Genomic DNA, 14,471 nt, shown 5'->3' with positions numbered 1-14,471 from the left:
TCGGCTACAAAGAAATTTGGCATCCACGGTACCGAAGTACTGCGGGAAAACAAGGCCAGAAAACAAGGCCGGGTTATTATAGAGTGAATCAAGGAGCACATTGGTCAAGGAGCAGTAAAGAGCACGTTGGTTTTTGTGTTTTTGTTTTTTGCACTGCATTTTTCTTAAAAAGCATTTCTATTGCCGCTTTGTTGATCCTGGATTGTTTCTCTCGGCAGCTGGCCACCCCAAATTTTCCTCGACGCAGCAGATGTACGCAACAAACTGCGCCAAGGGCAAGAAACCTTGTGCTTCTCATTGGTATTTCGATTTGGCACATTGTCTCGACACACGCTACTCTGTGGTCTTCATGGAGTAGAAACACGATTCGCGAACTTTAGCGACCATTATTTTCACCCCGCGCTCTTGTTTCCCGTAAGATATCCACTCTTGAAATCTCAGAATGTTACATAGCCATAGTCTTGGAGGAAAGTTTATCTCACTTTGAATTACGACACGATATGCAAATTGAATAGAGTATCTACTTGGTCGATTTCTTCTCTCAGAAAACTGGAATACCAAAACTTAGAAGCAAATAAACCTTCTTGCGTTTCGTAATTATCCATGTATTCCTAATTATCACTATAAGGCGATTTTTATTCTTCTGCGGAACCAAGCAAACACCCAGCTACCCCTGGTTACGCATATGCTGTGTTTCGACGTGAATAACGCCACCTGCTGTAACGAGACCATGACTGAAAAAAAGAAGAAAGGTAGGTGATATATAGCTTGTGATTTTTTTTTCCGTGAGCAGGCGTTTAGATTTTGTGCTGTTCTAACGCTTGAAGACGCCCGCCGTGGTTGCTCAGTGGCTATGGTGTTGGGCTGCTGAGCACGAGGTCGCGGAATCGAACCCAGGCCATGGCGGCCGAATTTCGATGGAGGTGAAATGCGAAAACACCCGTGTACTTAGATTTAGGCGCACGTTAAAGAAGCCTAGGTGGTCTAAATTTCCGGAGTCCTCCACTACAGCGTGCCTCATAATCAGGGAGTGGATTTGGCGCGTAAAACCCCATAATTTAACGGTTGAAGACGCAGACTCAACGCCTACATTAACTGAAGGCTGGTTGTCCCTCTTGAATGTGAATATAAAGACAATACTAAGCAGCGGCTATTATCGTCGCAAACGTTTTCTGGGCGTCCTTTCCTCTTGGCTGTATTTTGACTATTAGCAGCATGTCTCGGAAAGTGGTGGATAAGGTGAAAGGCGTGAATGAACGTTTAGTAAAGCTCGCCTAGTCGGATGTCCACGGGGTCTTAGGTGTTCGTTAAAACCAGGTACGTGAATAAAGAATGATGTGAGTAAGTTAGGGGGAGCTTTTGTTGTACTGGAAAATCCCAGTAGAGCTACATTCCTGTATTGCGAACCTTTCTTGAGCTTTTATCAATTGCATTAAAGGACAACGTGACTACCACTATCATTCCGAGATTCATTTTTATTTCATCTTACCTCGACCCATCTTTACGTATGCGACGCTTCCATGAAAGTGCGTGCTTTGTGCATAAATCGTACGTATAGCAAGGGGACTCAAGATCACCATTTTCACTTACCATCCATGGAATCTGCTCCTTGGTGACTGGATCGCCTTTGGATATCCTTCCCGTCGGCTCCTGTTCACCACACTCTGCAATGCATCGTATATATATATGTGTATATATATATATATATATATATATATATATATATATATATATATATATATATATATATATTATCAGCCTGGTTGCGCCCCTGCAGGGCAAACGCCTCCCCCACCCTTCTCCAACCACCCCGGTCTTGTGCTAATTGTGGTCATGTTGTTCCTGCACACTTCTTAATCTCCTCCGCCCACCTAACTTTCTACCACCCCCTCCTACGCTTCCCTTCTCTTGGAATATATATATATATATATATATATATATATATATATATATATATATATATATATATATATATATATATATATATATATACGAACAATTAGAAAGGGGTTAACTTTTTATTAGTGATCTCTTAAGAAGCCAACAAACACTGACACCAAGGACAACATAGGGGAATTCGCTTGTGCTTAATAAATGAAATAAAGAAACGGTAAATAATGGAAATGAAAGTGGATGAAAAAATGACTTGCCAACGGTGGGGAACGATCCCACAACTTTCGCATTTCGCGCGCGATGCTCTACCAATTGAGCTTCCACGACGCCGTTTCTCCATCCACTTTTTTGGGCATTTATGTTTCCTAGTAGAACCCTGGGAGCATTAGCCAGCGCCACCACCCACAGACATTGGCGGCGCAATACGAGGTTGTGGGATTGTTATCGGATCGATACATTATATATATATATATATATATATATATATATATATATATATATATATATATATATATATATATATATATATATATATATATATATATTATTTATTTATTTGCTCTAAAGAACCTTACAGGCCCTATGGCAGGGCATAAAGTAAGGGGGCATATTCAGCAGTAAAAGTATAAAAACTACAAATTTCCAATAGGAACAGTGCCATAAAAAGATTACCATGTTACACAATAGTGAAGGCACAAGGAATACAAAGCAATATCTGGAGGACCACGAACACTTGTTACTGTTAACAGAGAAAATGAATACCATTTATGAAAATGATATGCAACATGGCAAAAATGCACGATATCATACACTAGACTGGCCACTCGTGAATGGTATTAAATGGAAAAAGCATGAGTACCTGAGAGTGGAAGGTGTCGGGATTAGATATGGAGGCTATGATATCAGAGGGGTCATTCCAGAGACGAATGGCACGTGGTAGTGCAGATGAATTAAATGCATTTGTTTTACCGTATATGCGCATGAAAGTGAAGTGATTATGGAATCTCCGTGAAAAAGAGTATATATATATTATGTTTGTGTGTGCACGTGCGTGTACATTTTTCGCCTAGTTCATCTATAATAATTCAGAAAGGACATAAGAGTAAGAGAATTCGTCTGGTTATATGATAACAAAATGTACGTTTTGCAGCAACTGAACAGATGACGCGATCTGATGTTTTTACGCACCGTGAAATTTCCTCCTCAGGATTTTAGTCTTATTCAACTGCTCGAAGTGGATGAGATATATGCATGCAATGTCAAACACTTTCTAGTCAATGAAAACTATGCTGCCTCTGCCATAATCACCTTCACCGTCACCATTAGCCTATTTTACTTTCGTTTCTAAAAAGGAAGGCCTTTTTCATGGTTGCCCAATTACCCCTGCCTTGCATCTAGCACCAGAGTGATAAGCTGGGGGCGACCACAGGTCATTTTCTCTGACAGAAACGAAAAAACTTTAAATGCCGATCCAACGCTCATGCTGGAATCTATGAGAAGCGAAGTTTCCGTGAAGCGGCAAATTGGATGCTATAAACCTGTCCATCTTCTGCAGCGTGCTTTAAAGCATATAGCAGTGAGGGCCTGCTCGACAAACCAGCAAGACCCAAAGATCCCCTCCCGCATCCCCCGCCTCCCCCACGCCTTCCCCGACGTGATTCACGTGATGCATGCGACCGCTCATTACACTGCCTCTGGGATCGGTTCAGTTTGAACAACGGAATACTGACCGAGCAGACGCACCAGAGAATGAGAAATGAGGCATTGTAAAGTTCGCTTCAATAAAGGAAAGATGGACTTGAAGCCGCATGTTTGTTCCTGTGTGAAAATTTAAATGCCCTTTCTTGTTTGATGGCACAGTTCCTCAGAGAAAAGAACCGCTCACAGGTACACCTTTAGGGGTGGTACAGATGGCTATACGAAAAGCGATTTGTTACAGGTGTGCTGTCATGTGCGTAAGTTGATCAACACGTTCGTAATCTATTCGATAATACAGTAACAGCCTCGGTCAGCAAAGAGCGGAAAGGCACAATAAAGAGAAGAGGCACATATTGTTTTTTGCCTCTGTGTGACGTGTAATAGCATTTTTTGCCAAGTATTAAAGCGAAGCCCTTTCCTCGGCCCTTCCCCCCATTTTTCGATTACTGGCGGATGCTATTTTGCCGATTATACAATAACTTGGGCCACATTGCGTCTGACATTGGGGGTGTGTCGGTCACCTTATTGGAATTGTGCAGAACGACGCCACCTGGTGCTACAGAAGTTCTGCGCAAGCGCAAATGAGTCTCAACACGCGCTTTCGTCATCAGGTCGTCCCAGTCATCCCTCCGTTACTATTTCCATCGCCTTCATTCCAACCGTTGTCTTACCGTGGTCGTCTTGCCGATAACGTCACATCGTCACCTTCACGCCGTCGTCCCTCTACAGTTGCCACTGCAGCGTTGTCTGACCATTGACGTCGAGTGGCCGTGCTCGCGCCGTCGTTGTCATACTGACGTTATCATTTTTAGCATCGTAATCACAGCGGTGCAGCGGTGGCGTAGAGGTAGAACACCCGCCTCGCGTGCAAAAGGTCCGTGGCTCGAATCTTGGCGCCGGCAATTTTCCATCGGATTAAAAAATGAAAAAAAAAATCCGCGTGTTGTTAAAATTGTACAAGCCAGGCCTGGAGTGTGGCCTGATTCTGGTGACCAGAACCGGTAACGCACTCCCTCACCAGAGCAGGATTCGCCACCCTGGTGCAGTACTTGGCCACAACCTCCTATATGAACACAACAATCAAACCCCGGCCCTCAGTCCCCAGCAGCGGTGAAGCAACTGACCACGGCGGTGGTCAGACCTGCGACGCAGCAGAGGGTGCTAAGAATCACTGGCTCCGGACAGGCCGCCATTGGAATATGAACCTCGCAACGTTTAACGCTAGAACGTTCTCTAGTGAGGCGAGTCTAGCAGTGCTATAGGAGGAATTAGAGGGCAGTAAATGGGATATCATGGGGCTTAGTGAAGTTAGGAGGCCAAAAGAGCATATACAGTGCTAAAAAGCGGGCACGTCCTGTGCTACCGGTGCTTAGCGGAGAGAAGAGATCTGGGAGTCGGATTCTTGATTAATAAGAATATAGCTGGTAACATACAGGAATTCTATAGCATTAACGAGAGGGTGGCAGGTCTTGTTCTGAGACTTAATAAGAGGTACAGAATGAAGATTGTGCAGGTCTACGCCACTACATCCACTCTTGATGACAAGGAAGTCAAAAGCTTCTGTGGAATCGGCGATGGGTAGAGTGAAAACTAAATACCCTATACTAATGGGCGAATTTAATGCCAAGGTAGGCAAGAAGCAGGCTGGAGACAAGGCAGTAGGGGAATATGGCATAGGCACTACGAATAGCAGGGGAGAGTTATTAGTGGAATTTGCGGAACAGAATAATATGAGGATAATGAATACCTTCTTCCGCAAACGGGATAGCCGAAAGTGGACGTGGAGGGGCCCGAACGGTGAGACTAGAAATGAAATAGACTTCATACTCTGCGCTAACCCCGGCATCATACAATATGTAGACGTGCTCGGCAAGGTGCGCTGCAGTGACCACAGGATGGTAAGAACTCGAATTAGCCTAGACCAGAGGAGGGAACGGAAGAAACTGGTACATAAGAAGCCGATCAATGCGTTAGCAGTAAGAGGGAAAATAGAGGAATTCCAGATCAAGCTACAGAACAGGTATTCGGCTTTAACTCAGGAAGAGGGCCTTAGTGTTGAAGCAATGAACGACAATCTTCTGGGCATCATTAAGGAGTGTGCAGTGGAAGTTGGTGGTAACTCCGTTAGGCAGCATACCTGCAAACTATCGCAGGAGACGAAAGATCTGATCAAAAGACGCCAATGTATGAAAGCCTCTAACCCTACAGCTGGAAAAGAACTGGCAGAACTTTCGAAGGTAATCAACAAGCGTAAGACAGCTGACATAAGGAAGTATAATATGGACAGAATTGAACATGCTCTCAGGAACGGAGGTAGCCTAAAAACAGTGAAGAAGAAACTAGGAATTGGCAGGAATCAGATGTATGCGTTAAGAGACAAAGCCGGCAATATGATTACTAATATGGATGAGATAGTTCAAGTGGCTGAGGAGTTCTATAGAGATTTATACAGTACCAGTGGCACCCACGATGATAATGGAAGGGAAAAGAGTCTAGAGGAATTCTAAATCCCAAAGGTAACGCCGGAAGAAGTAAAGAAAGCCTTGGGAGATATGAAAAGGGGGAGGGCAGCTGGAGAAGATCAGGTAACAGCAGATTTGTTGAAGGATGGTGGACAGATTGTTCTAGAGAAACTGGCCACCCTGTATACGCAATGCCTCATGACCTCGAGAGTACCGGAATCTTGGAAGAACGCTAACATAATCCTAATCCATAAGAAAGGGGACGCCAAAGACTTGAAAAGTTATATACCGATAAGCTTACTATCCGTTGCCTACAAGCTATTTACTAAGGTAATCGCAAATAGAATCAGGAACACCTTAGACTTCTGTCAAGCAAAGGACCAGGCAGGATTCCTAAAGGCTACTCAACAATAGATCATATTCACACTATCAATCAGGTGATAGAGAAATGTGCGGAATATAACTAACCCTTTCATATAGCTTTCATTGATTACGAGAAAGCGTTTGATTCAGTCGAATCCTCAGCAGTCATGGAGGCATTACGGAATCAGGGTGTAGATGAGCCATTCGTAAAAATACTGAAAGATATCTATAGCGCCTCCACAGCCACCGTAGTCCTCCATAAAGTAAGCAACAAAATCCCAATAAAGCAAGGCGTCAGGCAGGGAGATACGATCTCTCCACTGCTATTCACAGCGTGTTTACAGGAGGTATTCAGAAACCTGGATTGGGAAGAACTGGGGATAAAAGGTAATGGAGAATACTTTAGTAACTTGCGATTCGCTATTGATATCGCCTTGCTTAGTAACTCAGGCGACCAATTGCAATGCATGCTCACTGACCTGGAGAGGCAAAGCAGAAGAGTGGGTCTAAAAATTAATCTGCAGAAAACTAAAGTAATGTTTAACAGTCTCGGAAGAGAGCAGCAATTTACAATAGGCAGCGAGGCACTGGAAGTCGTAAGGGAATACATCTACTTAGGGCAGGTAGTGACTGCGGATCCGGATCATGAGACGGAAATAATCAGAAGAATAAGAATGGGCTGGGGTGCGTTTGGCAGGCATTCTCAGATCATGAACAGCAGGTTGCCATTATCCCTCAAGAGAAAAGTATATAATAGCTGTGTCTTACCAGTACTCACCTACAGGGCAGAAACCTGGAGGCTTACGAAAAGGCTTCTACTCAAATTGAGGACGAGGCAACGTGCTATGGAAAGAAGAATGATAGGTGTAACGTTCAGGGATAAGAAAAGAGCAGATTTGGTGAGGGAACAAACGCGAGCTAATGACATCTTAGTTGAAATCAAGAAAAAGAAATGGGCATGGGTAGGACATGTAATGAGGAGGGAAGATAACCGATGGTCATTAAGGGTTACGGACTGTATCCCAAGGGAAGGGAAGCGTAGCAGGGGGCGGCAGAAAGTTAGGTGGGCGGATGAGATTAAGAAGTTTGCAGACACGGCATGACCACAATTAGTACATGACCGGGGTTGTTGGAGAAGTATGGGAGAGGCCTTTGCCCTGCAGTGGGCGTAATCAGGCTGATGATGAATCACAGTGTCGTCTTGCTGTCGTCTGCATGCCGTCGTCATGATAGCAACGCCGTCATTGCAGCTTCGTCATGCCACTGTCGTCACGCCGTCGCTATCACGGGAAAAATCATTGGTTCCAGAGTCATCATCCTGTTGTCGCCATTCCGTCGGGGCCACAACAGCGTCGTTATGCAAGTGGCACCATGTTGTCGCCGTCGTACCGTAGTGGTCGTGCCGTCGTCGTCCATTCCTTGTCATCATGCGCAGGATGCTATCATCTTCACTGCAGCGTCGTCATCTCACTGTCGGGATGCTGACACCTTTACACCGTCGGCGTCATTCAATCGTCATCCTTCTTTGCTCATTACGCTGTCTTCACCAACATCAACATCGTGCCATGTTCGCCGTGACGTCACTATTAATTCGTAGTCGTCATTGTGTCCTCGCCACCCAGTCATCGTTATGCCATCGTTATCGTTCCTCCGTCGTCATTATGCAGCAGTGATTCCAATGTCGCCATGTCATTGTCGTCATGCCCTCGACAACAACGCATCGTCGTCATTGGGTCCTCGTTACGACCGATCCACACGACGGACCAAATTGCTCTTTTGGACCGTGGTCCGCGCATCACGTGATAGGACGTCACCAGTTTGTGCGTACGGCCGTTGGGGCGAGCAAGACCACGGCCCTCTCGGTCCAATAAATCGCCTAGACTTTTCGCGCTTCAGTTTTGGCGGCGGACCGCATGCAAACCGCAGCGATTTTGGCGTAGCCAACGAATGTTGTCCGGCAACAGAGTGTCTTCAGCCAAATCCAATCTAGTTTTCAGCTTAGCAAAAGCCAGTCAAGCCAGTCGTTTCATGCCCGCCGTTCCGCCTACACATTTGTGCCACAGATGTATTTTTAAAACACCGTGTCCTCTTGGAGTGACGAGGAGGTTCCTTTGTTTTGTATACCTCGTTGAGCAGTTCCTGGCTTTGTGGGACTGGAGCCAGAATTATAACAGTGATAACACTCTGGCCGAGAGTGTAGCTGGTTGGTCTGCTTGGCCGTCTGCTATGGCTGTCCGCCATGTGGATGTGCTCTGCGCCGGGCCGGACCGCGCCGGGCCGTGACGTCGCATCACGTGACCGATCGGCCCACAGACTTGGTCCGTCATGTGGATCGACCTTTAAGCCACCGTCTTGCAATCGTGATCGTTTCGTTGTCGTTATGCGCGGGATTCGAATAATCGAGCGCTACAACCTTATGTTTTGCGAGATGGTTCCCGGTTAAGATGCGCCCAAATAGTTCTTGCGCTGCATATTTTTAGATGTTCGCTAATCAAGAGCACAGTTTTTGCAAACACCACTGATAGCTTCACTTAAACCGTTTCCTCCAGCGTATGGGATCGGCATTTCGCGTGGTGCATTTATAACTATCAACGGTTCTTTAATATCGCTTTGATATTGTCCAACCCTTAGGTACCCGTATTCGTACCAGTCTCCATTTCTTGTATGAATCCTCAGAGGATGACATATTTTCTTTTTGCATACTGCCACAACTTTATAGGAGTACGCACCCTAGCAAGTATACGTTGGACGAAAGAAACCTGCGATGAATGCCAAAGACATTCGTAGCCCCAAGGTATCCAAAAGCACCTGTAGATACCTGAACTTCTCATAAAGTTCACGATTGTGATACTTCAGATATAGGTCCACGAAATTCTATACGAATGTATTGACCGCTCTATCGAAGATGTAACAGTTATGCGGGCACCCCAAAAGATGCAGTTCAACCAATCACACGATCACTGTCGATGGTGACAGCACTCATATAGGAAATTGGCCTATATTTAGCTCTATCTCGACTACATGTACAAATGTGGCAGTGAGCGGCTTTGTTCTCCGTACTGCTTGTTTCGTATTAACGAAACAAGCAGTACCTGAAAATTTTTCTTGCAGGAAGTATATACTTCAATAGCATGATTTCTTGATGAGTAGAAAACAGTGTATGCTTTTTTCTTGTCTTTATTTTTTTGAAAGAGGGAAAAAGAGCAATGCTTCCGTTTGGTCAGTTTCTCGCAAATATATTGATCAAGAACCGTGTGCACGAAATGCGTCCAATGTTCCCGAATCAACTGCACTGGCACCGAATTCCGTTAGTCGTTTGAAAGAAACCGTACTCGACGTCAAATAATTTGTTCAGCCACACGCTAATGCAATCAACAGAACAGTGGGGCACAGAAAAGAAAACGCATGAATCCACTTGCCAAGTATGCGTAGAGCATCGCATTACGAACACCGAAACCTAGAAGGCCGTAAAAGTTGCAGAAGCTATTTCGTTTCGATAACTTCACAACAAGTCGGCGAATCTGTAAGGCGTGTTCCTTTGGTACAGGAGTTATGAAGAATTTATCATTATGAAAGCAATTACATAAATTCGCAGAGCGCATTCCCACCGGTGGCGCCACCGTCGCAGCCGTCATGCTGACCCGCTGTCGACGGCGCATGCGGACGGGGGCCCCAGCACTTGTGTCCCCTAAGCCTCGAACTCCCTGGTGTCTCCAGTGAAGGCGAAGTGTGTTTGGCTACAAATTCGGCGAGTTGACGCTCCGTCGACGCTCCACTCTGCTCAATCGGAGCCACATGGGGGCATAATGCAAGTGTCCACCTAGCGTACATGTCTGTATGTCCACTAGATTGGCACAAAATACTTCACCAGCCACCTCCCCCCCCTCCCCTCCGGAGCACGGCCTTATGCCTTCCACTGCTGGCGTGAGCGTTCTGCGCGTGGACACCTGAGCGTTCCACCTGAGCTTCTGCGCGTCAGCGCATTGGTCTGAGCCGAAAGGCAGTAAACGTCGCGCTAACATTGTTTGAGAGTTGACTGACTCTGCTGACCAACGCAGACGCTCTTGCGTCCGTCTGATTCAGTGCACGCTCGAGTTGTGATTCCCGCGATGCCCCCCTCCCCAGCCACCCTGGCGACGCTCTTCATCACGCCAGCCGTCTGAGACAGCCATGAGACAGCAAGAAAGCTACCTTGTTGTGGACTGCCTTATGACACCGTGTCGAGCACATGTTTGCTTGGAGCACCGTCCGAAGTGGCCCAGTGCAGCTCTACGCCTTGCTGTCGATGCGATTGCTTCGACCTTGAGGTGAAACCGTCACCATTTTTTAGAGCGCAGCTCTTTGGCGTCCGTTCCTGGGTTTCGCGTCGTCGTCGGCGTCGTCGTCGTCGGCGTCGGCCTCGTAACCAGCTCCGCCCCCCTTCGCTGGAGTGGGAGACGGAGGACGCGAGTCGCGAATGGCGGAGACCAATGAGAGCGGCCCCTTCAGTGACGTGCGCGCGCGATGCTGGTGTCATGCGGACCCTCCTTACGGCTCGATGCGCACTCGTGTCTGGTCTCAGCCGATCCGCTCGTTTCGTACTATCGTCTGCTCGCGCCAAAGCTCTCGCCCGCGCCTGTTTGGTTCTGTTGGGTCGGTCTCGTTCGCGCTTGTTTTGGTTGTTATTGTGCGAGATTGTTTCTTAATCTGATTGTATGCGCTATGCGAATTGTATAGTACTTTCTGGAAGCCATGCGGCACCAGCGATCACACTGGAACCTTTGACGAGTCATGTATAAACGCCGGCTCGCTTGATCCGCAGATCAGATTTTCGACCATTACCGACTCTGCTACATGTCTCTCTCAAATTCTTTGCTTCAAAATATCGCGAAATGGAAACACGTATAGAGCTGCGCTCAAATTTCGCATTTTTTCATCACCTCCAGTGAAACAGGGGCACAAAAGTTTCTATTTCTCGATACGACCATGCTCTTCGTTATGCCATATACCTCAAACTTCAAATGGTATTGCAAACTTGGCGTTTAGGAAATCAAGATTTCACTCACCGGGCGGGTTAATTTCAGCGTCTATTCTCTGTGGAAAGAAAAATAAGGGTCACATTTGATGCGAGAACACATTCTATTACCTTCACCGCGGACAGCAGCTTCCAAGGATAAAAAACAATCAGTCGTAGCAAATTTATTCGTAGTGCTTCAGCTGCACATTTAAAGGGAAGCTTTCTGTTGCCTTGTTTTTTTTTCATACGCGAAAATAGTCACTCTTCGAGTCGTACTCTGTATTGTCAAACTTTCTTCCTTTTTCTTTCTCATGAATGCTTCGGCGCATGCGCGAATTACACATGTATATATAGTAAGCAGTAGACGGCAACACTTGTTTTGTGTGCGCCCTCTTTTTCTCTTGGGCTGTGTTTGCTTTCTGTGCTTCTTTATTTATATCGCGTATGCGCCAACAGCAAGTCACTTTAGGCCGTGTTATCACCCTTCAACATTGAACAACCTCGTAGACAAAACGACAATGCTATAGTCGCCAACATCTTTAAGTTCATTGAACAATATCTATAGGGCACTCTTTCGCGAAAGAAAATTTGTCCTCGTTCGTCGTTTAAATCAAACCAAACCGCCAGTTAACGCACCGTGGCTATATAACACCAATATAGCGCCCCGTCGTGAACAGTGCGCTTTACAGCACGCAATTTCCAGTGACTGCGACAAGAAGCGATGACGCAGTTACAGGTTACGCGTTTTGCACTTCATATTTTCACCTTGTTCCCAACAACTTAAAGGCGTGAGAAGTTCTTTTCTGAATTCCCTATACAAGCGCACATTTATCCACATTGTTAAAGTGAAGCAACAAATATATATTCAAACATACGCAGCATATATCATCCAGTAACGTTTTTATGACTGAAGAAAATACAGCCGGCTTGGAAGCTTTTAAATTTCGGGGAGGTAGTTTTTAAGTATAAGTGGGGAATCATTGCAGATTTTAGGACCGTGATCAAGGAATGTCATCGTGCGCGGTTCACAAATGGGAAAAGAAAATTGCTGCTTAAGGCATGTCGGGGAAGCCAGCTTTTGGCGTTGTCATTGCGTAATATGGTTAAATGCGTCTCTCACTGCTGGGAAATTGAAGGGAATTTCTGCGACGTTATATCTGCAGTATGACACGTTGTGCACCAGATTCTTCTACAACTTTGAAAAGAAGTGCTTTCGAGATCTCAGCAAAGACATATTCTACGTGCCACCAAGAGTTCACGAAACTTCTTTTCCTTTTTTCCTTTTTATTTTTATAGCTTGCATCAGCCGCATAGAACCGTAACTATGAAGCTTTAGACTACGATATGACCACTAACGCACTTGTCTTTTCAATAGGCGCTCTGACAAAAAGACTCGTACAAGAAATATCATTTATTTGGTCGTACTTATGATCTCTATAGCCAGCCTGTATTGTCATTTATAGCAGTAATATTATGTCCTGTGGAACATCATTTTGGGTTACTCGCACTTTGTAAATGTAGTATTTAACAAAGTCAGGTTGTCTTTGATAGCTTATGGATCCAAAAACAAAATAGGAACAAGATGAACATCGTGTTTGTAGGATAAGGACAAAAATATTACACAGTTTAAAAGATTTGACTAATTTAACGTATTTAAGAATATGAGTGATTTTCCTGGCATTTACTTTTTCTAGAAGGAGCTATTTTGGTAGTAGGGCTGATTCTCTGCATCTCAATCTAGTAAATTCAAAGTGACATTCGAAAGTATTATTATAAAGAATTTATTGCTTATGAAAGCATATCTTTGAACCGAATGTCTTCGGAAGTGCAGGCAAATAATTCAAGGGATTTATAGTCGGTTATATTAACTTGATTGCCCCCTTCAACTAAAACAGGCACCGTTGTATTAGTCATACCGGTAGGCAAAATGTACTTTTATTTAAAAAGTAAAAATATTTCTACTATATAGTGCTATAGTGCTATAGTGCTAGAAGAAATACTCAGCGTCTTAACCAATGAAAACAAGAACATCATCATTTGTGGTGACATTAACATCAACATACTTAATCCCAACTGTCAGTCATGTTCTGATTATACCAACTGCTTATTTAGTTACGGTTTCTCTTCCTTAATCGATGTTCCAACCAGGTGCGACACTTCTGGTTCTTGCACGTTGATAGATCATATATTTTCCTCATCATCTTCTGACTATACCACTGGAGTAATAGATTATTCCATTACTGACCACTATCCTGTGTTCTTCCTTCTGGGTGTCGCAAAACGTACACAGTGTCACCAATATTCAAAAAATTCTTTCAATGAAACGTTATTTATACAGAAGGTACAAGGCACTTGTTGGGAGAGCGTTCTTGAGGAGAATTGTCCTGACAGGGCATACTCGAAATTTTTATCAACAATAACAAAGTATATCGATGAGTGCACAACTCGTGTGTCCTTTCAGCAAAGATTCTCGTCTCCCAGAAATCCATGGATTACAAACGCGTTGCTGCGCTCTATAACAAAAAAGAATAATCTTCACAAAAAGGTGAGACTGCAGCCGTTTAACACAGCTTTGCGAACTAAATTTAAGAAATATAGCAATATCCTTTCTGGTATCCTTAAACGCGCAAAACGGGACTATTATCAAAGACGGATAATTCAGAACGGTATGAATACCAGGCGTAATTGGGAGCTTATTAAAGAATTTCTTAATATTACAGAGACTAACACGGGCATTAAAAAGATAATTTACGACAACGAGGAATGCACAACCGAGCCTGACATATTAAATGCTTTTAGTGATCATTTTGCCACTTGTCAGAACATGCTATCGCCTAGTGTTTTACGCCATCTCCCACGTTGCCCTCAGTCATTTTTTCTTCGACCGGTTTCTTCCGAAGAAGTTTTAAAGGTAATTTCTTCTCTTAATGTTACTGGACCTGGCCTAGATTCTATTCAGCCTTCTAGAACAAAACTGGTTGCGGCAGACATATCATTTGTTTTTGCAGATATCGTTAACAAAATTTTTAGCACAGGCATGTTTCCTGATTTGATGAAAC

At 44.6% G+C, this 14,471-nt stretch overlaps 1 protein-coding gene across 2 annotated transcripts in view; it reads right to left on the bottom strand.

Annotated features, from left to right (window-relative positions):
- The window catches only part of LOC135907646 (chymotrypsin-2-like), a 58,780-nt gene that overhangs the window by 41,730 nt on the left and 2,579 nt on the right, over positions 1-14,471 (bottom strand). For both annotated transcript variants that reach the window (XM_065439342.2, XM_065439341.2), the window contains exons 2-3: positions 11,462-11,489; positions 1,591-1,664 (exon numbers count right to left, since the gene is read on the bottom strand). In XM_065439342.2, the coding sequence (XP_065295414.1) occupies positions 1,591-1,664; positions 11,462-11,489 (102 nt within the window). The remainder of the gene's footprint in view (positions 1-1,590; positions 1,665-11,461; positions 11,490-14,471) is intronic.

The sequence above is a fragment of the Dermacentor albipictus genome, chromosome 10 (assembly GCF_038994185.2).
Source record: "Dermacentor albipictus isolate Rhodes 1998 colony chromosome 10, USDA_Dalb.pri_finalv2, whole genome shotgun sequence".
NCBI classification, from domain to species: Eukaryota; Metazoa; Arthropoda; class Arachnida; order Ixodida; family Ixodidae; genus Dermacentor; species Dermacentor albipictus.
This window is presented reverse-complemented; position numbering and strand designations above follow the sequence as displayed.